This window comes from Lissotriton helveticus, chromosome 7 (genome assembly GCF_964261635.1).
Source record: "Lissotriton helveticus chromosome 7, aLisHel1.1, whole genome shotgun sequence".
In the NCBI taxonomy this organism is placed as follows: domain Eukaryota; kingdom Metazoa; phylum Chordata; class Amphibia; order Caudata; family Salamandridae; genus Lissotriton; species Lissotriton helveticus.
In genome coordinates, this window is record NC_136068.1 from 832,198,530 (window position 1) to 832,224,225 (window position 25,696).

Consider the following 25,696-nt stretch of genomic DNA (forward strand, 5'->3'; position numbering starts at 1 on the left):
ACAATCCCCCCCCCCCCCTTTCCTCTGTATTTGCCAAGTTCTTACGAGAGCTATTCTCCGAGAGTTGAGCAAAGCCTAGCGGCAAGTTCATACTATAGTCCAGTACGTGAGTTCTTTATTGTGATTACCAGCGAGCATTAATCACGACTTGAAGGCTACCAGCCGTTTCACACCCCTGAATTGCCATCTTTCCTCCTCTCCCCTGCATGATCCTTCACCTCCCCTCACCCCGTTTCCCGTCCCGATCCGCTCACCCTCACCTCTCATTCAGTTGTGCCCTCACCCCCAGCTCCCGTGTCACTTGTGTCCTCCTCTGCTTTGCAAGGTAAATTAACAATGGACCCCATATGTCTTTTGGCCGGGATTTTAGTGGCAATTGTTCTGCGTATGCTTGTAAATATTCCTGCTAAGTGGTCATATGTAGTATCCATCTCTTGAATTTAGGCGCCCTTCCCCTGCCACATCTACATTCTTCTTGCCTTCGTGCTAGCATGATACCCATGATGAGAAATTTGCAATGTGGTGTCTCGATATCTGCCACCAGGCCCAGTAGACCCCTGGTGGGGAATGGTTCAATATGAGTCCTCATTATCTCAGTGAGTACCTCAAAGACCTCCCCCCAGTAATCAGCAACTCCGGAGCACTTCCATGCCAAATGCATGAAGTCTGCCGGGCCCTGCTTGCATCTGAGGCATCTGTCATCATCCCGGAGATGTAGTCTGTGCAGGCGTGCCGGCGTGTGGTATAATCGGTGCAAAAACTTCAAATGCAGCACTCGCAATCTGCTACTTCCAGATACCAGCTCCGTCTGCTGACATGCCCCCTCCCACTGTTCATCAGTAAGCGGTTCAGTCAAGTCTCTGTCTCATTCTGCCCTAGCCCTGATTTGCGTATTAGGGGGGGTTGAGCGTACCCGAGCATAGAGCATTGAGGTTACATGTACAGGAGTATCTTTCTGCAGTAGCAAATGAAGTGAGGTGAAAATCTCCAGTTTCTTTGGGAAGTCCGGGCACTTAGCTCGTACGCTCTGCCTAAGCCTGGTGTACAGAAATAGGGCCATAAATGTGTATGGTGCTTCCCTGAAGAATTGTTCCTTAGTTGGAAACTCTCCCCAAGGTATAGGTCTCCCCAGGTCAAATATTGCAATCTAGTCAGTAAGTTCTGGCAAATTTTTTCAGTCGTAACCTGTAAATACGGACAGTTACTCAGTGGTATTCTGGGGGAGTAGAGTTGTAGTACTCCTTCCATTTTTGCCAACCAGTGCCAAGCTTTGATTGTGCAGTCCACAGTAGTCGGGTCTCTGTCCCTCTCCCTATAGGGCGTAAATACATATCCCGATGGAGGGACCGGTGCCATGTACCCATCTTCCACCGCTAGGTGGGGCATATAGGGAGGGGGGTGAAACCAATACAGCACAAAGTGCGCCTGCGCCCTGTGGTAGTATTGCTTAAAATTGGGTACATCAAATCCCCCGTAACAATATGGTAGTGCTAGTGTGTCCAACTTCAACCGCGCTTGCTTCCCTCCCCATATTAACCTAACTGAGTTTTCAGCGTTGTGAAAAAATGTGCACCCGGGTGGTAGGGTATGTTTATGAATAAATATTAAAAATGTGGGCACTATTACCATCTTGATTCGTGAAATCCTCCCAGCCATCGATAGCTGCAGTTTAAGCCAACTCGTGATGTTATTCGTCACTTTAGTCATGACCTGCCCATAGTTCGTTCTCATTAAGGTATCCTTGTCCCTGGCGATGTGGATCCCCAAGTATTTAAAATCCTCTTCCTCCCACTTCAGTGGGTAGTCCAGAGAAAATGAGGTTGTACGGTCAGTTAGTGGGACTATTGCCGATTTCCCCCAGTTCATTTGCACTCCTGCAATAGCTCCAAATTTGGTGATTTCCCGCAGTACAGGATTTAAGTTGTCTAGCGGTTTATGAATGTAGAGGGTAATATCATCGGCGTATAAGGAAACTAGGACTTGCCTGGAGGGGTAGATAAGGCCCCTATGATTGTAGTGTTGCCTCAGCTTAGCTGCCAGGGGTTCCGCCGCTATGGCGAACAGAACAGGGGATAGGGGGCACCCCTGCCTCGTTCCTCTGGTAATGGGGAAAGCGTCCAAGCGGGACCCATTAAGGAGGACCCTAGCGCTCGGCGCAGCGTAGAGTAGTTTGATCCAGCTGAGGGACGATTCCGGCATCCCCATGTGCGCCAGAGTTCCCAACACATAGTCCCACTCCACCGAGTCGAACGCTTTGGCGGCGTCCAGGAAGACAGCCACCGCGGCGCAATTTGGATCTATGTCCTGTCCTAGATGATTGCCAATAGGGTCCGAAGGTTATGGGCTGTGGCACGATTTGGCACGAATCCTGCCTGATCACGCAGCACAAATTTTTCTAGGAGAAGATTCAATCTGGTAGCAAGGACTTTCGCTAGGATTTTAGTGTCACTATTCAGGAGCGACAAAGGTCGATAGGAGTCACACTGATCAGGAGGCTTACCGGACTTAAGCAGCGACAAAATGTGAGCCTCTCTCATGGTCTCGGGTAGGGTACCTTCTTCCAGCGCCTCATAAAAAACCGCTTTGAGAATGGGGGCTAATATAGAGACATAGGCCTTATAAAAATCTATAGGTATCCCGTCCGAGCCTGGGGATTTACCTGATTTCATACTCATTATAGCCTCAGCGATTTCGTCGACTTCAAGATCCAGGGCCAGAAATTTACGCTGCACATCTCCTAGCCATGCGAGGGCTATATCTTCGAAATATTCCTCGAGGTTCAGCGCATCTTCTCTCTGTGACGTGTATAGCTGTTTATAGTATCTAGTGAGAGTGGACATTTGGTCCAGAAGGGACCTACAAGGAGTACCCTGTTCATTTTGCAGTTCAACAACATAGTTGCGGAATCTAGGAGGCTGTACCGCCCCTGCCAGGGACCTCCCTGGCCTATCCCCTTCTCCATATACCCTGGCAGTGCATTGCTTCCCTCGGAACTTACATTCCCTATCGGTGACCTCCTTATACTCCGTCATTTTCTCCCTCAAACTAGCTTTAAGAATACCTGCCTCGTCCCGGCTGTGAAGCTCCCTCTCAAGGGCTTTCATCTCTTTCTCCAGTGTGCCCAAGGTCAGTCGCAGGTCTTTCAATATGCCCCCCCCCCCCCCTTGGCTATGCACCACCCCCTCAAAGTCACCTTGAAGGCCTCCCAGACGGTCATGAGTCTATATACAGATCCCGTATTCCTGGCGAAAAATTCCCCATTATCTCCTGCTCTATCTCTGCCCTAAATACAGCATCTTGCAAATGTAAAGGATTAAGCCTCCATTTACTATATATTGCCACTTCCACCGGAGGCTTCACGTTAACTATCACAGGGGAGTGATCCGAGAATGTTTTTGCCAAGTGATTCGCCCTTTCCACCCAGTGCGCCATGCCCTTCATAACAAACACATAATCCAATCTGGCCCAGGTGTTGTGCATGGCTGAATGGTGTGTTCCTTCCTTACTGGACGGGTGAGTGTGGCGCCAAACATCTACAAAACTGTCAGTGGCTACAATGTCCTTTCAGGGTACGTTGCACTGTGGTATAGTGCGCGGCAGTGGCCAGGGACCTATCCAAGCTGGGGTTAACTACGGTGTTAAAGTCCCCCCCTATATATTGTGTACCTATAGTTAAGTGTATGCAGCTTGCCCCTTAGTGTGAGCATATGGTGCGTATCATCAATGTTCGGTCTGTAATAATTCGCAAACACTATGTCGTGTGTGTGAAGCCTACCCCACATCAGGCAATATCTCCCGTCGGGGTCTAAGTCTGTCCCTCCCTCCACAAAGCTGACTCCACGTTTAATTAATATGGCGACCCCCCTTGAGTAAGATGAATAGGATGCAAAGCAGCTGTGTGCTGCCCATCCGGATGCGAAGCGAGGCACGCTCCCCTTTGCCAGATGCGTCTCCTGTAGGAGGGCGACGTGGTGCCTGTCAAGGTAGCCTTATATCTGTCATCGCTTCCTGGGGTCATTCAACCCTCTCACGTTCCAGGAGATGATGTTGAGATCTGTACTGTCCCTACTCACATCAGTCATGACTGTCGGGGTGTGCCTGCTGTGTAAAATCTTGATCTCATACTCCACTTATGTGCTCACGGTAGAATCCCCCCCCCCATTGTGTCATCCCCCACCCCTCCCCCCATCTCCCACACCGGCTGCCCCAACTCGCCAGGAAGAAACATCCCTCCCCCCATCTGTAATCTCCCATGAACATAGCTGCTGAGCTATTAACCTTTGAACCATTTAAAGGACAACAAAAAACCCCAAGGGGAATACCCTCAATAGGGGGGCCACTAGGGGCTCCCGCCATTTCCACTCAGCCTCTCTATTCCACCCATCCACGACCTCCTGAATCTCAGGGATCGTACTGACGGGACAGAGGCGAGCGGCCGGGCGGCCGTTTGAGCCCTCTCGTCAATATCAGAGTTTATACATCACCAGTCAGCAGAGCGTCCTTTAGCAATTCCATGTCCTGCCTCAGAGATGTCGGCCCCCTGTTCTCAGCAATCTTCAGGAAGGTTCCGACAGCGGCGAGTTGGATCTCAATCGGCATCGTGCAGCCTCTTCCCGGGAAGCCGATCGCCTGTAGTGCTTGAGATATTCTTCTGCCTGCTGTGGAGTATTAAAAATGTGTTGATTTCCTCGCTGGTGAATCCGCAGCCTCGCACGGTATAGCATTGCATACTGGATGCCTTGGGACTGCAGCTTTTTCTTCACAGCCAGAAATTTGCGTCGGGCTTCCTGCACTGTTTGGGTGAAGTCGGGGTAGAAGGATAAGGTAGTGTTCTCGTACTTCACTTACCCTTTTTCTCTCGCTAACCGCAGCAGGGTGTCTCTGTCGCGATAGTTTAAGAATCGCATTATTACCGGGCGTGGGTGTGCACCCGGGGGAGGCCTCGTCGCTAATGATCTGTGAGCCCTTTCAATGACCAGCTGAGCAGAAAATGTGTCCTTCCCAAATAGGTCCGTGATGAGACACTCCATGAAATCTTCCAGCCTGTCCGTATTGGTGGTCTCGGCCAGGCCCAGCATGCGGACGTTGTTTCACCTCGAGCGGGCTTCCAACTCCTCGTTCTTGTCAGCAATAACTTTCAAGAGCTTATCCATTTGTGAAATATGCTGTTTACTCGCCCCCGCTCCATCCTCCAGGTCTGAGACCCTATGTTCCGCTTCCTTCAGCCGTTCTTCGTGCTTGTCCAACTTCGCTACGACGTTATCCAGCCTGTGGCTCATCGAGTCTATTTTCGAATCTATTGAAGTGAGACTCTGCTGCATGCCCACCAGCAAGGCCTTCCACCCTTCCTCTCTTGTCTCCGGTGGGTCGTCGACATTCTGGTCCTTAGATGCAGAGCTGGGTGTCTTGCGAGTGTCGAACGCAAGCTTCGACAGTCCTGGCTCCATCTTGCCCATGCCAGCAAAGTGTTCACAGCCTGATCTCGACTGAAGGCCTGTGGGTAGTCGCGGCAGCTTCCGGCAGGCAATAGGCAGATGCCCCTGCAGTGCTCAGCCCAGTCCACTGTCCCACTAGCTCAAGCCCATGTCCAGGTTAAATTCAAGATGCCCGCTCCGATGTCGCTTGTTAGGCCCACTCCCAGGAGACCTCAGCTCATAGGTAATAGTATCTGGCCCCAGTGTTCCTGCAACTCCCAATCGCCGTATTTTCCCTCCTCCTCTACCCCTGCATGCAGCCTCCTCACACCGCTAGTGTCCACGGGTCCTCCGCTGCTAAGATGGCGGCTTTCTCTGATTCCTTCAGAGACCACTGTGGCAGTGTCTCGGCCCCGTTATGCTGAATTGGGGATGATGACGCAACTCGCAGGACCGAAGGCGCTATGTATAGGCACCCCCAGGGCGGCAGCGTGTCGAGCCTGCCACCACACAGCACCAGTGTGTCTGCTTCAGGATCCTCTGCGCAGCTTTGCATACAGTCTCAAAATGGCGGCTGTCTCTGCAATTGTCTGCGTTATTTAGCCCTTGCAGCCTGTTAAGCCTTGATCATCCTCGTGAACTGTGTCTCCACCAGTGTAGTTTGTGCTTAGGCCCCCCCCACTGCAGCAAATCCCACCTGCGTCTCGCTTCCAGTCGCTCTCACCTCATCAGCCCCTCGGAGCCCAGATCTCTCCACCTTTCGCTTGATGCAGGCTCGAGACCCTTCACTGACGTGCCGCTCCCAGCCTCGGGGGTGCCCACAATGCCGCCTCTATGTCCGCTCCCGTGAATAGGCCGTCCCCGGGGAGAAGTGATCAGCCTCCAGGCCCCGCCCAGCAACGTCAGCAGGGCCTCCTCAGCCGCGGCCTCGCGTGATCACCGCAGCCGCCGCAGCCCTCTAGCGCGCTCCACTCACTTCTCACATCGCGGCTCTCCCCAGTGCGTTACTGCCACCTGCTCCGGATGTCTGAACTGGGGTGGTGTGGTGAGCAAAATAACGATGGATTAAACACAGATCTGTGACTGGGGGGGAATTTTTTGCCATTGTGCAAAATACCGGTTATCAATTGTTGTTTTTGCATGATTCTGTTTGAAGCTTTTGCTGTTTGAATAATATATGGATCCAAAAATTGAAAAGTGTGGATTTAAACGTAAGTGTCTGCATTTATAGAATTCATAAGCTGACGTTTGGATAAAAATTGGTGGATTTCCCAAATATACTTAAAGGTGATATTTGAGTGAAAATGGTGAGGCGTTGGGGAAACTTATTACAAATATTATTACCTTGGTGCCAGAGGCATTCCTGTCATGCATTAATTCTGCAGTGACATTCACAATTGATACAGCCTTTGAAAACCTCCTGACAATCCCGCCTGATGCACTGAGATGATCACTGCTTGTTACCTTGCATGGAGATGGCACCAATGTGATGTCGTCTAACATGGTCACTATTAGCACGCTTATAATATTAGTAGCTCTGTACAATTTTTTTTATTGAACATAAGTAGCTCTTATTACACAAAAAACTGGAGACCCATGCTCTAGTATTTTTTAAGTGCATACTGTCATCTACTTGTATCTTAAAAACACGAAGTAGTAGTTTTTTTAATGTCAATTCAGTTTAACAAGAGTCATGTAAACAACCATGCAAGCATGAAAGTCAGTGAGGAGCTACTTGGGACCTGAAGTCACGAATGGTGAGACCCCACTGACCTTCGACAGGAGTTGCTCAGCAAATGAGCTAACTAGTATGTTTCAGCAAAGCATCGCAAAGGAAACAGAAAATTGTATAAAGAGAACAGTGCCCATCTTGGAAGAACATATATCTAGATGGATGACCTCCAACCCTAAGGAGAATTACTACTATGTTAGGTGAACAAGACCTCACACATCTGGATGTGCTGTTGCAATATGGCAAACATCAAACTTCATTTTTTAGTGACTCGAAAGATTTTTTAGGCACTTTAACGTCAAGAATGATTAGACCCACAAGTGAATACTCCAGAATTGCAAATAAACATGGTCATTCAACCTTCTCAACCACAGTTAGCCACCTTCTCCAATTGGCTGAAAGTGACTCTTATCATTAAAGGGCTTGCATTGCATACATATGTGACACTTTAGATGCCACTCCCGAACAGAAAAGCTCTATTTAATATTTACATTGAAAACTAAAGGAAACTAAAGGGTGTAAGAACATTTATCATAGGGTACAGAACAACAGAATAACATCTTTAATAAACTTATAAAAGACATTACCTGAGAAATTCAGATACAGGATTATCCGTCATCAATTGGTCACTAAGCAGAACACTACATCTGTATGCTGAGAGTAAGACTTATAGTTTTAGGTTCTAGTGATAATTTTGTTTGTATGTTGGGTTAGTCAGTTTGTGGGATATCTTAGTGACTGGTATGATTTTATTATGTAAGTCTTTACTATTCCCGTTGGTTTTTGCAGTAACCGCGGTTTAATGGCTTTGACTTTTTTTCACGTTTTTTCTTTTTTGGGGGGGTTCCTAGATCTAGCATCAATTGAATATTCTTATAGGGTTCTTCTAGACTTGGCTGCTGCCAACCTTCTTTCCGGTTTGATATAGAAAGAAGAATTTCCTGGAAAGGGAGTAGGAGTTGGCTGCTGCGCACAGTGAAGATGTGGAGGTCGTAGTAGTTGTGGCGGTATAAATTGAAGGTCAGGGGCTAGCTTTGAGTAGATGCTATGAGGCAAGGCATTTGCAGGAAACAATAGCTGAAAAGGTTAAAACTGCTGAACTGCCGCACCCTCGAGAAAGCCTGGCTCCTCGACCAGACCACAGACAACATGACCGCCCTCAAACAAGCCACCCGCAAGCATCACCAGCTTATCCGCACCACCAAGAAGAAATCACTGAAGGAACGACTGGACAACAATTCCCACGACAGCAAGGAACTCTTCAGCATCGACAAGGAGTTCTCCAACCCCAGCACCGGCAACAACGACATCACTACTTCACAAGACCTCTGCAACTCTCTCGCCTCGTTCTTCCACCACAAGATCGCCGACATCCACAACAGCATCGGCGCACCATCCACGCACCCAACCGTCGAACCAACGCCCCCCACCGCCACCCTCCGCACCTGGACCACGGTGACACAGCCCGCACGATGAACACCATCCACTCCGGATCTCCAACCGACCCCTGCCCCCACCACGTCTTCAACAAGGCCGACTCCATCATCGCACCCCAACTCCGGGACATCATCAACATCTCCTTCAAAACCGCCACCTTCCCGGAGAGCTGGAAGCATGCCGAGCTCAGCGCCCTACTGAAGAAACCAACAGCGGACCCCACCGACCTCAAGAACTTCCGCCCCATCTCACTCCTCCCTTTTCCTGCCAAAGTCATCGAGAAGACCGTCAAAAGACAGCTTGCCGCCTTCCTCGAGACGAACGGATCCCTCGACCCCTCGCAGTCCAGTTTCCGAGCCAACCACAGCACCGAGACCGCCCTCATCGCAGCCACCGACGACATCAGAACCCTGCTCGACAACGGGGAAACAGCGGCCCTCATCCTCCTGGACCTCTCTGCAGCGTTCGACACTGTCTGCCACCGCACCCTAGTTCAACGCCTCAGCAACATAGGTATCCAAGAGAAGGCACTGGAGTGGATCATCTCGTTCCTCGCCGGAAGAACACAGAGAGTCCGCCTCCCCCCGTTTCGATCCGAGGCCCCCGAAGTCATCTACGGCGTACCGCAAGGATCATCACTCAACCCCACCCTCTTCAACGTCTACATGAGACCTCTTGCGGCGATCGCACGCCAACACAACCTCAACATCATCTCCTACGCTGACGACACCCAACTGATCCTCTCCCTCACCAGAGACCCCGCCACCGCCAGAACTATCCTACACGAAAGGATGAAAGACGTCGCCGAGTGGATGAAGAACAGCCGCCTGAAACTGAACTCAGACAAGACGGAAGTCCTCATTCTGGGACCATCGCCCTCCGCCTGGGACGACTCCTGGTGGCCCCCCGCCCTGGGCACCACTTCCAAGCCAACAGACCACGCATGCAACCTGGGCTTCATCCTGGACTCCTCCCTCTCGATGACCAGACAAGTCAACGCCGTCTCCTCATCATGCTTCAACACCCTACGCATGCTCCGCAAGATCTTCCGATGGATCCCGACCGAAACCAGGAAGACGGTCACCCAGGCACTCGTCACAAGCCGACTGGACTACGGAAACACCCTCTACGCCGGAACCACAGCCAAGCTACAGAAAAGACTCCAACGCATCCAGAACGCCTCCGCCCGACTCATCCTGGACATCCCCCGACGCAGCCACATCTCCGGCCACCTGAGGGACCTGCACTGGCTCCCCGTCAGCAAGAGGATCACGTTCAGGCTCCTCACCCACGCACACAAGTCTCTCCACGACCTGGGCCCCAAGTACCTCAACAACCGCCTGACCTTCTACACGCCCACCTGCCAGCTACGTTCTACAAGCCTCGCCCTCGCCGCCGTACCACGCATCCGAAGAGCCACCGCCGGAGGAAGATCCTTCTCCTACCTGGCGGCCAAGACATGGAACTCCCTCTCCATCCACCTTCGGCTGACCCAGGACCATCTCTCCTTCAGGAGACAACTCAAGACCTGGTTGTTCGAGCAATAGCGGACCCCTTCCCCCAAGCGCCTTGAGACCCTTCGGGTGAGTAGTGCGCTATACAAATGTTATGATTGATTGATTGATTGATTGATTGATTGATTGAGGTGCTTAGGATGTTGGGCCCCATTGAGTCAATGTTGTCTTCTTGGGCTCGTTTTGCACCTGGTACCCAGGGCTAGCAACCATGGGCATTTTCAATAGGCCGATTGGCCTCTAAAAGGGAGCACTCTGTGGGGACATGGGTCTACTGGCGAGCTTTCTCCTCTGCCTAGCTCCTGCTGCTCCTCTCCTGCTGGTGGGGGCATCTTGCATTTGTGTGAGGAGGGTAAAAGTTCAGCCTGGACCCTGACCCATGAATCATTGGAGGAGACCGACTTTTCTGCAGAGTTGCATCATATATTTGCCCACTGAGGACTTTTGATCCCTGCGAAGCCTGGGAGTACGAGTATGAGTATGTCCACTGGGCACCATTTGGCCTTTCTCTGGAGGCCTCCGCGAGTGGCCCTACTTGGGTGTCCTTGAGTTCCTTGGAATATCCTGGCTCTCATCCTTGGCAGTATTCTTGCCTCCAACTACGTTTTTCTACAACTTATTATAGACATTCCTGATACGCTGTGGATGCCCCTGTCTGCCACCTGTCACTATATTGTTTGGTTTGTTCTGTAGCGCCCTGAGGAAGGAAGCCCGTACTTCGGTTTCTCACCGAAATTGTGACTTTGGTGTGTCACCAAAAAGCGGGTTGGCACCACTAAAAACTAAGCATGAACCAGAAGAAGAGATCTCCATACCTATGATGAAGTAATGGCCATGATGAAATATTTGGAAAGGCCGATATTTTGCTACATGATTTCGTTTTGAATTGTCTCTCAGGAAAATTAAGACAATTGCAGTATATTTTTACTAAAAAATTATATGGCATTTCACCCTGTATGTAAGGGTATGGTCTGGTTCCACAAATCATATTTTTTTAATGGTTTGTGAGAGAATTAGTTAGAATGAATGAAGGATGATAGATTGTGGTATGACGTTAGTCTAAAGTTTTAGTATGTGTGGGGTGTTGAGTGGCTTGTTAAACATTACACACTTTTTTTACTTTCTGCACTATTTGGTTGTGATGTGAATTGCTAATGAGAAAACATAATGCACTTATATTGTAAGAGATCAAAAAAATTGAGAGTTGTTTAAAGAAAAATGTCATTTCAGTAATAAATGTGTTTACTGTGATTGCCTTGTTTCAAGAATATAATATTGTATTAATTACTAAGAGTCATACCAATGTTGTGATGTGGAGTTGGCAGATTGGATTGTGCTTATAGTCTCTCTCCCCAGGTCCTGCCGCTCCCATTTCTGTTTTACAGGGGCCCTTTCGTGTTTAGTAGGTATCTTGCATAGCTCACTTGCTACCAGCTAGCAGAGTACTCTTCAGCCCGCACTCCCTTGCCCCATACTCTTGGAGAGCTCCTAAGGTGGCACTGGACTCCAGGTCTTCCCCCAACTGGTGCACAGAGGGCATGAGAAGGCCACGCGACTGGCCCTGAAGAGACCCATAGTAGTCCTGGGGCCATCTCGGCAGGGAATCAGGTGGCTTCTCTTTGAGGCTGGTCATTCTTCCACTATTGGCACTCCCAGATCCAGGATCTTCTCCTCTGTCTTTCAATTGTGCAGGTGTTTTTAACAGAGGTGGGAAGTTCTAGAGGCAAGGCAGCCCTGGTCAATGTTAAGATGCCACATCAACTCTCCACCCCTGTCCCAACACTCCGGAACAGCATTCTGGGACAATCCAAAATGGCTCTGTCAAGTTTTCTCTGAACAGAGCTTCTCTGCGGGCCTCAGCTTCACTAGCTGACATCACAGCCAGATCTCTTCCACCCAAAACGTCAAAGGCGAGCCAGTGCTGTGTTGGCTCCAGATGTCTGGCCTTCATTCCTTCTTTTTCAGGGGGCCTTGTGGATCCAACCCTAGGTACAGTGTGACAAGTTAATAGTTAGTTTCAAAGTTTCTTCATGCACCTTTCCTCTCCCAGGATATGGGCCAATCACTGATAATAGCTCCATTTGTGGGGGGAGGCCCCTGCTCAGGAACAGAGGAGTTAACTTGCCCCAGCAGGTTGGATAAAGGCCTGTAATCTGATTATGAGCTGAGCCAAAGAAATATGACATCTTGTTGTCGCATAATATATGTATATATATAGTGTGTTGAGAACAGCATATTCAAACTTGCATGCATGTTTTACCCCATTTGACACCCTGCAGGACTGTGTGGGCCTAAGTGGAATGCAACTGTACTTTAAGACAGTTTTCACCTGTATGTATAATAAGGTGAACCACTACATATTTTCCAGTAAACCCTGCTGATCTAACTATTAATCCCACTAGTATTATAATGCCTACCCAAGGGCAGAACCAATCCAAATCAGAATGCCTTCTGCGCGAGGCTAATAGTGCTCATGTACTGGGATGCACACAACAGTAGGCTCCTACGCAGAGCCTGCACACACGCATGTGCACCTGTGTTCATGTGTAACAAGCACCATGCCCCTAACCCAAGCTGCGCTTCATAGGATTCTTCTTAAAAGACGAACAGTGGTAGTAAACATGCTTAGTCCAATTACCTTGAAACATCTTGGTGAATTAAATAGGTGGAGCTCAACTGCAACATTCATCAATAAAGGATACATTATTTTGAAGTGGTATACTCTGTTGCAGGTATACAACAACTATAAAGAATTTAATTTGACAAGTTTTTTTTCAATACAAAATTAGGTACATGAATAGTGTACCTGTATATAGAGTCAAAACAATTGCACACACAGTGATATATGCCACACAGTTCTTGTATTCAAAGTCCATACATATATAAGTGTAACGATCAGTGTGATTTTGCTTAGTCTTGTGTGAAGTGCCCATCAAAATCTTCTTCTCCATGATTAAGAAGGCAACGTAAAGTGATTTAAGGCCAATGTGAAATCCTTGAGGTTTAGGTCTCGAAGGTCAACTGCATTTGAGACTATCCTCGGGACTATGTGACATACTGCCAAAATGGCTGATCCTTACGAACCAATAATCCAGTAGGAAGCACGGGTGTAACGTAAGGCCCCACGGTGTGGACAAGCTCCAGGAGGGCCCCCTCAGCAAAAGTGTTAGGTGGTGGGCCAGGAAGGGCAACCTCTTTCGTTTACTTTTCAGGAGAGCCCCCTTAAGTTTTGTTACGCTACTGACAGGAAATCCAATATTATGGCATGTGATGGAGCACGTGGAAAAAATCCTACAGGTAGAATGCACTAAAAGCTGTAAAGGGCACAAATATTGTATCCATGTGATTACAGGAGCTGTGAATGGTGAATAATCACCTGACAGCAAATGCCAGATTCAATCAAAAGCACAAACCTTTTCTCACATATACTTTAACCTATTCCTTCAGGAACTCTCTATGTGTATATAGGGTTTTACCCAGACTCCTGGGGACTAGGTATTGCCCTAGTTCTGTTGAAGCTGAACAGAGTATGGTCCAATGAAGAATAGGTGATGGGTAGGATGCAAAAGGGATCAGTGTACAACCTGGAACTTTTCAGAGCACCAGCAAATTACACTCAAACTGGATTTGACCATCTTTTCAGATGACACTGAGGGCCCTATCTACTACAGAGAGTTTCTCAAATCGTGGGTGCAAAATCTTCAGTCATAGGACATCACAGAATGACCTGAATAATGAATATTATTAACTAGGCAGGTCACTATGTGCAGCCCCTAGTGATTGGCTACAAACACAGGGGGGATGACCTCTAAGAAACAGCACATCAGCATTCTTGTGTTTACATTCCCACGAAAAAACATTTTATTGTAAAGCAGTCCATGTTCCTTAGATGGACTGGTGTATGGCAATGGGGGGAGCTGGCTATGGTCCCAGGGACCACGGCCTGCTTCCTCTGAGGCTGTCTAACATGAATCATCCAAGCTCGTCCTTAGCGAATCTGTAAACACCTCCTCTGAGAAGTCAGTAACATTTCAATGATTTGCAAGTACAATTGCAGTAACACATTATTTATATATCCCTTTGCTAAGTCTAATTAGGAAGGGACTCCCCTTTCACAGACTTTCTTGCTTGTGATACGGAACAGTTGCAAAATCCCCTTTGTGATTCAGAAAAGCTTTTCTTAATTGCTTAAAGGGTTTAGTAATTGTTAAATGCCATTTTGCGGTCACACATTCCATGATTTTGTAAATTGCACCCTTTGCGCCCTTAAAATGTATTATTGCATCGGACCTCAGGACCTTACAGAGGGCTCTGTGTTAGAATAGTACTTCAGGGTCTGAATTATTGTTTAGTGTTGCAAAATAGAGAAGGGAGAATTCGACAAAGCATGGAACAGTATAACATAGAAAAGATGAGATTGTAAAAATCACTAAAGTGGATAGGGGGCACCTGGAGACAGATAAAGAAAGCTTCACGGATATATCAGGACTGCAAAGCTGCTTGACCCTAAGAAAAGGATGTAGAGGCCATGCCATCTGAGTGATGACACAAAAGTGATTTAACAATGTGGCAACCGGATGTAAACAGAAAAAGGAATGGCAGTACATGCCAAGTGAGGAAGAATCAAGTAAAGGTAAGTTTTGTTACATTTTCTATTAGTATATTTTCTCTGCCTCTCATGCAAGCTCTCCATGTCAGCACATTGTTACTCTGTAACATTTCAAGCACTACAAAAGTATCACAATGACTACAAATCACAATTTATCCTTGAGTACCTAGCATAACATGATATTTTTACAGGTTTATCATCCGCCTATGGTAAGGAGAGAGTTAGGAATTGAAGAGTTACTCACTGCAGGTATCTGTTGAGCTCCTGCTGGCTGCACCGGGACCAGTGGAAGCGATGGAACGCCGCTTGCACCAGAGGGGCCATGATGCTGCCCATTCTCACTTCATCTCCGCACCTATTGCCCTGGCCGTCGTGCTCCATGCCTAAACTATGAAGAGGAAACAAGGCTTGCGTAAGGGTCTGGAAGGCAAAGTTTACCACACTTTCTCCTGTTTACATCCTATGTAGAACTACTTTATACATGGTAAGTATAAGAACATAGGTCAGGCACTTAAGAGCCGCTTGGCAAATCAGCAAAATGCTCGACATAGCAGTAGAACTCTCAAATCACTGGGGTAAAGAGCAAAACTGCCCATTTATCAGATCAAAAAGGAAAAGGGAAAGTGTTAAGTCGGCACACTGCAAAATATGGGGGAACCACATTTGAAAATTGAAGGATGACACGTGATAAAATAAAATGTTATGTTCGATTGAAAATTATTTTACACTAGTGTAATGCACATCATTTTCGGAATTTTGTGCTACGATAAATTCCAGAAATGATGCCTTGCCACATAATTATGCCACCGTTTGCTAGAAAAATATAGCTTGGGAGCACATGACTAGCCAGAGCGCGAATGGCAGATGTTCTCCACAGTTGTGTCTTCTTTTAGTGTGACATGTATCCTCCCATAAAAAATTGATGCAAGGAAGCACTCTGTCCTAAAATAGATGGATTTGCATACTGCATATTTATGTGTATTTTCCTAAAATTTAGTGTAATTCTGTGAAACTAATTTCGCAAATTTCACCCACCCCTGCATAAAGTTCAATTAATCAATGGCAGTTTCAATCATAAATAGTAATGACAGGCCTGCAAACCTCTCACTACAGACATCAGCAAAGGCCTTGTACAAGTTGAAAACTAACAAATCCACCACCAAACCAAAAAGAACAAGCAATTGCAGTGTCAGTAGGTCTGGCTTTAATGTGCTGCTCCCTACACGACTCACCCTGTATTCAAGTGGGTGGTGACTTTTTCCTCTGGTGTACTGGTAAGACGAGTGAGAACCAAGTGTTCGCCTGCTCTAGTGCAATGAAAGATGCAGAGAACCAAGAATGCACAAGAAGAAGAATGAAGCATGTAAGAGGACACATAAGGCTGAATCTGAGAGCTGAAGCAGGGCTTTGTGCACTCTGCAAAGTGTATTAAGCAAGATCAGTTTATTTGCTGTTAACCTGTGGAGGAAGCCTAACTGGAATTTAGCACAAGCCCTCTGAGGTAAAAAGTAACAGGTGTGGCTGTTGCATTGTTCATAATCTGAAAGTGACTGATATAAATGTAGGTAAACTAAGCAAGTTATCATTCTTCTAATCCAAACCAGATTAGAAAGTTGCATGGACCACTAACAATCTTGCTTTATCTCAAATGAGAGGAAACATTACCGCTAAGCTCTTCATGAGGAAGTAACAGACCAGAAATCTTGTTGTCATGTGAGCTGAAGGTAATCACAGAGTTGATTGTAACACCAACATTCATGGTCAGTGTAGCAGGGGCTGAAGGAGGTCAGAGAGTAAGTGACTACCAAATGGAGGTTCATGTTTAAGAAGATTTCCTAGAATCAACACCTCAGTTTTATGTCATTCAATTTAGAAAGAATATTGATAATTAACCATGTGACAGAAGCAAAACATTCATGAAGTTTAAGTGGAAAGTCAGAGTTACCACCATTTTGTTGAATTAGTGATTAAATATTAGCAGCATAGTTCAAAAAGTAAAGCCGAAAGAATTATTTAAAGCAGCTAAGATGTACTATAATAGTGGTTGCACAAAGCAGTTGCAAATTGTGTACCGACCTTTTGTTTCCAAAACATTAGTTTACGAACTGGCCTATGTACTAGTAGACTGGTTCATAAAAAAATGAATCCCAGCGGTCAGAGACCAACCTACATAATTAATATCCATTAGCTACAATCACAGGAATGGTGACCACCACATTGTGATTGCATTCCAAAATAGAGACCATTATTAAAACAACCCCAGTTACATGAATGAGCTGGGCTGCTTAAAAAAACTGTTTTACATTTTGGAAAACTTCAGTGAGAGCAGGTGGTGGTCCTCTGAACCAGTACTTACTCACCCTGATGTTTACACCCTGATTTTCAAAGAGGACACTTGTTCCTCTGCGAATCAGTTACTCCCCCCCACCCCCAACTTGGAAGCCAGTAACTGATCAGTGGTTTACAACCAGGATTTTGGTTGCAAACCATTGTTATATATGGTACATATTCAGTTTTGAATGTCCAAAACACACTCCTTCCAAATTGCAAAATGGTAGCCGCTTATAAACCCATTTTGTGATCTTGAAACATTTTCCTAAATTGCAAAATGGATTTGGAACATAAGAAACAGTAATTTGGAGGTCACAAACCCTGGAATTTAGTGATTCTAAGGGTTTGAAACCGCTAAATCACTTTGTAGAACTAGCCTTAATGGTGTTAAATAAATGTAAAAGAACTCCATGAGGTGCAAAATAATTCTTAATAAATTGATGACCACTGTTTATATTTTGTTTAATGAAATGTTCTTTACTTCTCACACAAATAAATACTAAAAATAAAATTACACAGATACACAATGAAAATGAGCTCACTCTAGCATCACCTAAAGTAGAGGTACATATCACAAGATCTCTGTTGTGTTTCTATCTGATTACCAGGTTGTTTTTCTTTAAGTATTCTGTCTCCCTCAAGCCTTGTACTGCAAAGTTCCATATTCTTTTTTGGAGCTGTGGGAAGGCAGTTGCTGTTGAGAGATGTTCCTGACATGTTGTCCCCTCTGCTATGGTGTTTCAACAATAAAGCATCTTTATTACTTCTAATGGAAGCGTCCTACTTTGCAATTTTGGCAATGATCTTCATGTTGAAACTCCATTAAGGAATGAACCTATGTTTTATTCAGCTTCTACTCGTCGGATGTATGTACCGCAGTTTGGGACAACACTTCGTTGGAATTCTACAGTTTCATTTGGAGACAACAAGTCATCAGAGTGCTACAATTGGGGTCAGTATTGATTTACCCCATCATCCTTATTTGTGATTTTCATTCTATGTTATTTCTAAACTTTACTCCATATTCTTTAAATCCAACGTACTCTTCTAACACTTTGTTACTGTTTTCTGCTTGCAACGGACCGCATATTTTGTTTCATATTTCATATTCATGGCAGTAATGTGGTTTGTGTGGAACAGTTAACCTACCGTTGGATCCTGGTATTCAAAAAAAGCGTAACCATTGTGGAACTCTCCGTTTGCTCTGGAGTTTCTGAGCATTCTTTTGCTTCTCTTGGTTCTTCATTAGAACTGGAATTCGTCACATCGATCACGTAGTATACGACGCTTAACGCTTGTCTGCATACTACCAATGACGTGCGTCGTATTACGTAAATCTACGTGCGGCCATCTTGAGGAGCGTTTATTCCCCTGAAGATCCTTCACGCTCTAGTTCTCCTTTGGATCAACGGTTCTGCGCTTATAGTGTCATTTTGACGCGTGATGTTCATTTACTATTCTTTTTCTACCTATTCACGCATCGCTTGAAAAGAGCAACTGTTTGTTTACATTTTATTTGCTCCACTGTGAGTATTTATTTTCTGGTATACTTTAACAGATACTTCTCATTTTAATTTATCTCTCCCACTTTGGAGGTTTTTACATCATTATATTTCTGACGTTCAGTAAACTAGTCCTTTTGGTGAAGAAGGGACACTGAAAGTTATTATTTCAGTCATGGCAACGCAAAATTACTCTATAAGGCCACCGCAAGCATTTTAGCCTGCAGGAAGTGAGCCTTGCATGAATTGGATGCAACGGAAATCTTATTTTTAAAATGTTATTAAAACCATTGATGAAGAAGGGAAAATTAAACCTTAGAGCAAGAAGAAACTGTTTTTGCATTCTGTCGGTCCTGGTGGGTTGAAAGTGTATGAAGAAATTACTAAAACCTCAGGCGGGGTGATTCTAATGTATTTTTAGATGTTTTAAAATACTTTGATAACCGTTTCACAGAAAAGAAGAACCTAATGAAACTGTTGATGTGTATGTTGCTGCTTTGAAAAAACGTCCTGAAGATTGTAAATTTGATCACCTACAAGAACAATTTATTATAGATCAAGTTGTCATGCACACTCGTGATCCTGCAATTCAAGATAGGCTTTGGATCAATAGTGATGCAGAATTAAAAGATATACGAGCTATAGTTAGAAAAACTGAATTATCTAGCAGAAGTGCTAAAGCACTTAAAGTTGAGAATAAAGAAGTTTGTGAACAGGTTGTTGCTGAAATTAGTCATTCTAAACAAAATCTATCTAAACAAAAATCTAATTCAGTAAAGACTAAAAGAAGAGAGGATCTTAAATGCTATCGTTGTGGGAGTAGTTCCCATTTAGCTAACAGTAAATTGTGTCCTGCACTGAAAGAAAAATGTTCAACTGTGGGTTAATGAGCCATTCTGTTAGAGTTTGTAATAGAAAAAAGTACAAAAGGTGAAATCTGTTGATGAGGCCACTTCAAGTGAGGGTGAAACATTAGTTAAGAAAATTATGTATTATTCTTTGAAGGATATTCTAGATGAATATAAAATTGAAAAACAATTCATGCTAAACATTAATGGTGGTACCAAAGACATATCAAAAAAGCCCATTTGATCTGATGATTGGAGGAGTTTCTGTACGGATGTATGCGGACTCTGGTTCTCCTTATACCATTGTAAATGAAAATGTGTGGAATGCTAAATTTAAGATAAAGTTGTGTAACAAACTCTGGACTCCTGACATCAGTCCTGAAGGGTATTCAGGAGAAATAATTGACATAGCGGGATTTAGATCCTTTACCTTCAGATTTGAAGGCAGAGAATCTTTAGGAAAGTTGTATGTTGCAAAATGTGGACCATCTGTCCTTGGGTGGAAAGATCAAGGAAATCTCAATATTATTCTTAATCCCAATAGTCCTAAATTTGCCAAAGTTTTTAGTGGTGGAGTTGGAAGTTTTAATGGTTTTGAACACCGCATAATTCTAAAAAATGATGCTTGCCCTAAAATGCATAAAGCTAGAGACATCCCCATACTCATTCGCAGCGAAGTTGAAAAGGAATTGGAAAAAATAGTCATTGAGGATATCATTGAACCTATTGAATCCTCAGAGTGGATTTCTCCCATTGTAGTAGCTAGACACTCCAATGGTAAAATTTGGCTCTGTGTTGACTTACGTCATCTTAATAATATTATTGTAATTGACAAGTTCCCCCTTCCCAAGATTTTGGATATGCTAGCACTAAGTGATTCTCCACAATTGATTTATCCACGGCTTACCATCAAATTTTGTTAAACAAGGAAAGCAAACATTTAAATGCATTCATTACTCCAAAGGAATGTTGTCAATATAAAAGAATGCCCTTTGTTTGGCATCTGCAGCCACTGTTTTTCAGAGGTTAATGCTTCAGCTTTTTGGTAAACACCTTAAAGTGAGATGCTTCCAAGATGATATCCTTGTTTTTGGGAACGACAAAGCAGAGCATGATTGTGTGTTAGAGGAAGTTCTGAGCATTTTGAAAGAAAGAGGGTTAACAGTTGAACACTCGAAAAGTACGTTTGGTGTAAAATCTGTGACTTATCTCGGACATGTTTTATGTGGTAAGGGTGTTGCCTCCAAGCCACGGTTAGTTGAAGCTATCAAAAAGGCCCTTCGTCCTACCAACAAAGATGAAGTGAGATCTTTCCTAGGCATGGTTACATTTTATGCCAAATTTGTAGAAGGTTTCTTTAGCAAGGTATTCATCATTAGACAATTGCTTAAAAGTAATGTAAAATCTCATTGGTCTGACCTTTGCAAAAAAGAATTTGAGAGCATTAAGGAAGCTATAATTCATGCTCCTGTTTTGGGTTGCTTTGATGTTGATAGTAAATGTGTAGTTACCGTAGATGCCAGCATCAAAGGTTTAGGTAGTGTTTTGTCTCAAATTAATGAGAAGGGAAAGAAATCCAGTATTGCCTTTGCCTCCAGAGTGCTATCTCTTTCTGAGGAAAAATGTTCAGTTATTGAAAAGGGGACTTTATCCTGTGTTTGGGCTGTAGAGCACTTTCACAATTTTGTGTGGAGTAGAGAATGTATTGTTAGGAGTGATCATAAAACTCTGGTCAAGTTACTTACTATGGAAGGATTGTTTAAAGCTTCAGCTGTGCCAGGATGTCAATGCGACAACTAGATTTTATATATGGAGTTGAGCATGTTCCTGGCAAAAGCAATGTCTTAGCTGATTTTCTTTCTTGCATGCCTTTAGAGTTGCAAGAATGTGAAGTGAATGAATGGGATTCTTTACACGTAGCTCTAATACATGATGAAGGTTCTTTTTGTGTCAAAGAAAAAAAATGGAGGGGGATTACTTAAAGGAGAAGGATTTGCAATCTCTTGTTTCATTTTTGCTTCATGGTTGGGCTGAGAAAACCAAGATTTCAGATAAACTTGAACCATTTTGGGAAATAAGGAATGAGTTATCTGAAAATGAAGGTTCCATTTTTCGAGGGGATAAAGCCATTCCACCCACCTCTTTAAGAGAATCCATTATGAGTCTGTACCATGAGAACCATTGTGGAATAGGGAAAACTAAACAAAGAGTTAAAAGATGGTTTTGGTGGCTGGGTATGGATTTGTGTATGTGAGAAAGAGGGGTATCCCCGACTAAGGTTCCTAATGCGGGATATCTATACTATTTGGATTATCTTTTCATACGAGAGAGTTGTGCTGGATTGGACTCTTGACGCCAGTGGAGCTCGCTATTGCCTCTCTTCCTAAGCGCCATCTCCACGACAGAGCACTAATCCTAGCCGGACCCGCTTCGCGGGTCCCGCGGCGCTTTGCTTTGCTTTGGTGTGCACTGTGAGGGGAGCAGGTCTCGCTGAATCCTAGTGACGACTTCTGCACAGCAGGGCTGCGAGCGCAGCAGCAGCAGGACTACAGGATCCAAGAGTCTCTGCTGCTGACCTCACCACAAACACCTGGTGCCGCTCTCCCTGTTGGCCACACCCCCTTAATCCTCCCCGCTATACAAAAGTAGAACATCATCACCGCTGCGCGGTAGCGCGCGGGAGGGCGCCGGGAGAAGCCCGGGACAAGGGCGGGACCGACTGTGACCGACTGAGACCGATTGAGGCTGGGCTGGGCCACTCCCCTTTAGCCTCTTTGTTTCAGGACTGATAGAGTGTTTAATGTTTACTGCTAATTAGCGGATTATATTGTGTTTCCTTCTTTCTTATTTTGTTTCTATCTGATTATTTTTAAGGTGGTATCGTATATTGTCCCTCTAGACAAGATGACTACTAAGAAATTGAGATCTGGAAGAGTTTTAGTTGGTAGAGCTTGTTCCAAAACCAAATGTAACCCCTTGCGAAACAGAGATGGGTCAGCTTTACAATTAAAAAGTACATGTCAACTATACTCTTTATGGGATAAGGATAAAGATAAAGTAGATCACTGAAAATATTAATATCAACAGTAAAGAACAGGTGAGAGACCCCTCTGTTACTAAAAATGATAGTACCTTATTAGGTATCATTGCCCTGCCCCATTTAGAAGATATATTTTATAAGAACCAAGAGGAAGACCCCGCCCATCTTCCCGAAACCCAAGACAAAGCTGTAAACGTTGCAGATCGAGGTAACACCTCTGTTTTCCCTGTTATGGCTGTAGTACATAATCTTCCCCCTCCTCTAAAGGCAGATCAAAAAATCCATCCTGGTACTTCTTCCTCTCTGCATATTCCCCCAGAGGACTATACCCTTCCCGATATAAACTTTGAGTCCCAGAAAGGATTAATTAAAGCACAGAACTCTATTATCTCACAGGATATTGTAGCTACTCCTAGGTTACATCTCTTTAGCAGTACCCCTTCAAAAAACTTCGAGTTTTCCACCCCTGAAATGAATTTATTTCCTAGCCCCACTCATATTAAAAATAAAGATCCCCTAAACTTTTATACACGAGAAGATAATGTAATATCTAACTCCTTATCCTCTTTAGAGCGGCTTATTTCATCTATTTTACAGCTTTTGGAAAAATTAGTTAATGGGTCAGATAACGTATTTGATACAGTAACCCTGATTTTAAAGGCACTGTTGAGTCACAATACAGGATTGAAAGGTGTCATCCATCCAAAAATAATTACTCCATCCAAAAATCTAAGTAAGGAAGGAAATAAGGAAGTAAATGTAAAAACAGCCCTTGAGGTATCTTTACCATCTGATCCCCTGGTTAAAGCTAACACTCATACTGCAGTTCCTTCTGAACCTTCCGTATATAGGAATGAGAATCCAATTAACGGTAATTGTGTAGCTCTTATTAGCCAGGAGATCGAGGCCTTATCATCTACGGAGGATAACTTGACTAATACTTTACCCCCTATCTTCCCCATTTTCATTCCCCAAACAAATAAAGAAACATTAAACCTCCCTGTTTTACCGGATAAAGTTTCTCCGTTAAAGGAGAAAAAACCTGAAATAACAGTATCTAAAAAACAACGATGCAAAAAAAGAAAACCAAACCGTAGATTTTATAAAAAAAAAGGCAAAGGAAAATTACTTTTGAATGTGAACAAGAGCCTTCTTTGGATAATTCCAATCCTGTGGATTTGGACTCTAATTCGTTACATGAGCAAGCGGGAACTCCAAAGTTGATCCCCACAGAGATACAACAAGAATTTCTATCTCATATAAACCAACAGCTCCTTGATGAGCAGATCAAATTGGTGAATGATCAAAATTTAATTCCAATTATAGATCCCAAACCAAAATTAATTCTTAACCCTCTGGCTACTCCATTCTCAGATGTAGTTGCAACAGAATATGTATCTAAGACAGTGCCTAAGATTAGAGAAAATGTGGATACCTTTTTCCTTGATTTTATACCTATTTTCGATCCAGATCTTATCCTAAATAGATCTGCATTAGTTAACTGTTTCCATGAAATAGAGAGCCTAAAATTGATCCAATCTGCAGATCTAGATGTTGTAACACTATTAAACTCGGAGAATGGAAAGATAGCACGGGTAAAATTTTATTCCAAATTGGTAACAAATCACGTCCTACAATGGGCAGAAGAATTTCAAATAAGAGGAATCGATGTCGATCCTTTTATTCCGGTTAAAATAGAAAGCCAAAGACCCCGAAAAATGTTAACCTATCAGGGTATAAAATCCTGTCCTTCAGATGGTTTCTCTGTAGTGACCGAAGAGTTAAAAATACGTATATCAAAAAATGAGCGACAGGTGATAGTAAATAATCCGCTATCTATAAAACAAACTAGGGTAAAGGACGCCGATCTGGAGTGGAGTTGGTTGCCCGCTGTTCTATCAGATAAATCTGGTTTTACACCTAGAATGAATTCAGATTTTTAACGATAATTTAAAAATAATATCGTGGAACACTGCTGGATTAATCCAGAGTGCCGTAAAGTTGCTATTCTTGCATTCTTTAGAGGCAGACATCATCTGTTTGCAGGAAACATGGCTGGTAGGGAATTTCCCGGTTGTAAAAGATTATTATGTATTGGAGAGTAATGCCACTCCCTCTACAAGAGGCCGTGCGAAGGGAGGGCTAGCTTGTCTTTTGTCAAATAAAGTCAATTGGAATTATACCCATTATTTAGATTCGAACAAATTATTTCAGGCAATAACCTTAATAAATTTTGCTAAGGATGCCCCCCAGAAATCACTCGTAATAATAAATGCCTATTTACCTCCAGATATAAATTATAATTCTGGTATTAAGATGATTTGTTCTTTTATATTAAATCTTCAGGAATCTACTTTCCCCCCTCATATTTTATTATTAGGTGACCTAAATGGTAAAATATCAAATAGTGCCTTGGAGTTATTTAGGAATAAGGTAAAGGAGGAAACGTTCCTGATACCTAAAGCCATATTCCCAGAGAACATTAAAACAAATAAAAGAGGGAAACTAATCTTGGAGAGTATAGCCGAAGCAGATTGTATAATAATCAATGGAAGGCTTCCCTCGGATAGTCCTGCTCATCTTACACATAAATCAGGGAATGGTGTTTCGATCCTGGATTATGTGATAGTTGACAGTACCTTTTTTAGTTCTCTGAAGGATTTATTTGTACTTGTTACTGATCTTAGTGATCATAATGTTTTATTTGTAAAATTAAATGTAACATCTCCTCAAAGGGACCTATGGAATATTGGGGAGGACTTATTGAACTTTAATAATAAAAAAGGGAAATGCTATTGGAATTCAGGGTCCATTAGAAGTTTGACCAATATATTAGAATACACAGCAGAGAACTTAATCTTATGGGAAGGTAGAGAGCTACTTTGTTTTGCGTCCCTTCTACATACCTTAAAATCTAAAGTTCAAAAGCCTCCATCAGGAAAGATAATTCCTAAAATCCCTTCTGATCTTCGTCATCTAAATACAGAAATAAATAAATTGGTTAGGGCCCAGTACCTCTCCTTCATTCCCGAACGTAGACAAAGAATATCCCTTTTGAGAAGAAGGAGAAAAAGGATAAAGGCTAGATTAAAACGGGAGAAAGAAGATGCCCTTTGGATTAAACTTCGTGAGGCATCTAAGAGCGGGCAGGCAAAGACCTTCTGGTCATTAATTGGAGAAGGATGTGGGGTAAGATCCAGACCCTCACCAATATCTATTAATGAGCAGACATGGGTTGACTTTATCCAGCATCTTTATAGCAGTAATGG

The 25,696-nt window shown here is 44.2% G+C and overlaps 1 protein-coding gene across 1 annotated transcript in view; it reads right to left on the reverse strand.

The window, feature by feature from the left end:
• ADAMTS2 (ADAM metallopeptidase with thrombospondin type 1 motif 2) overlaps positions 1-25,696 on the reverse strand; it is a 1,744,160-nt gene that overhangs the window by 728,435 nt on the left and 990,029 nt on the right. The window contains exon 8 of the mRNA XM_078653324.1: positions 14,951-15,094. Coding sequence (XP_078509450.1) covers positions 14,951-15,094 — 144 coding nt within the window. The remainder of the gene's footprint in view (positions 1-14,950; positions 15,095-25,696) is intronic.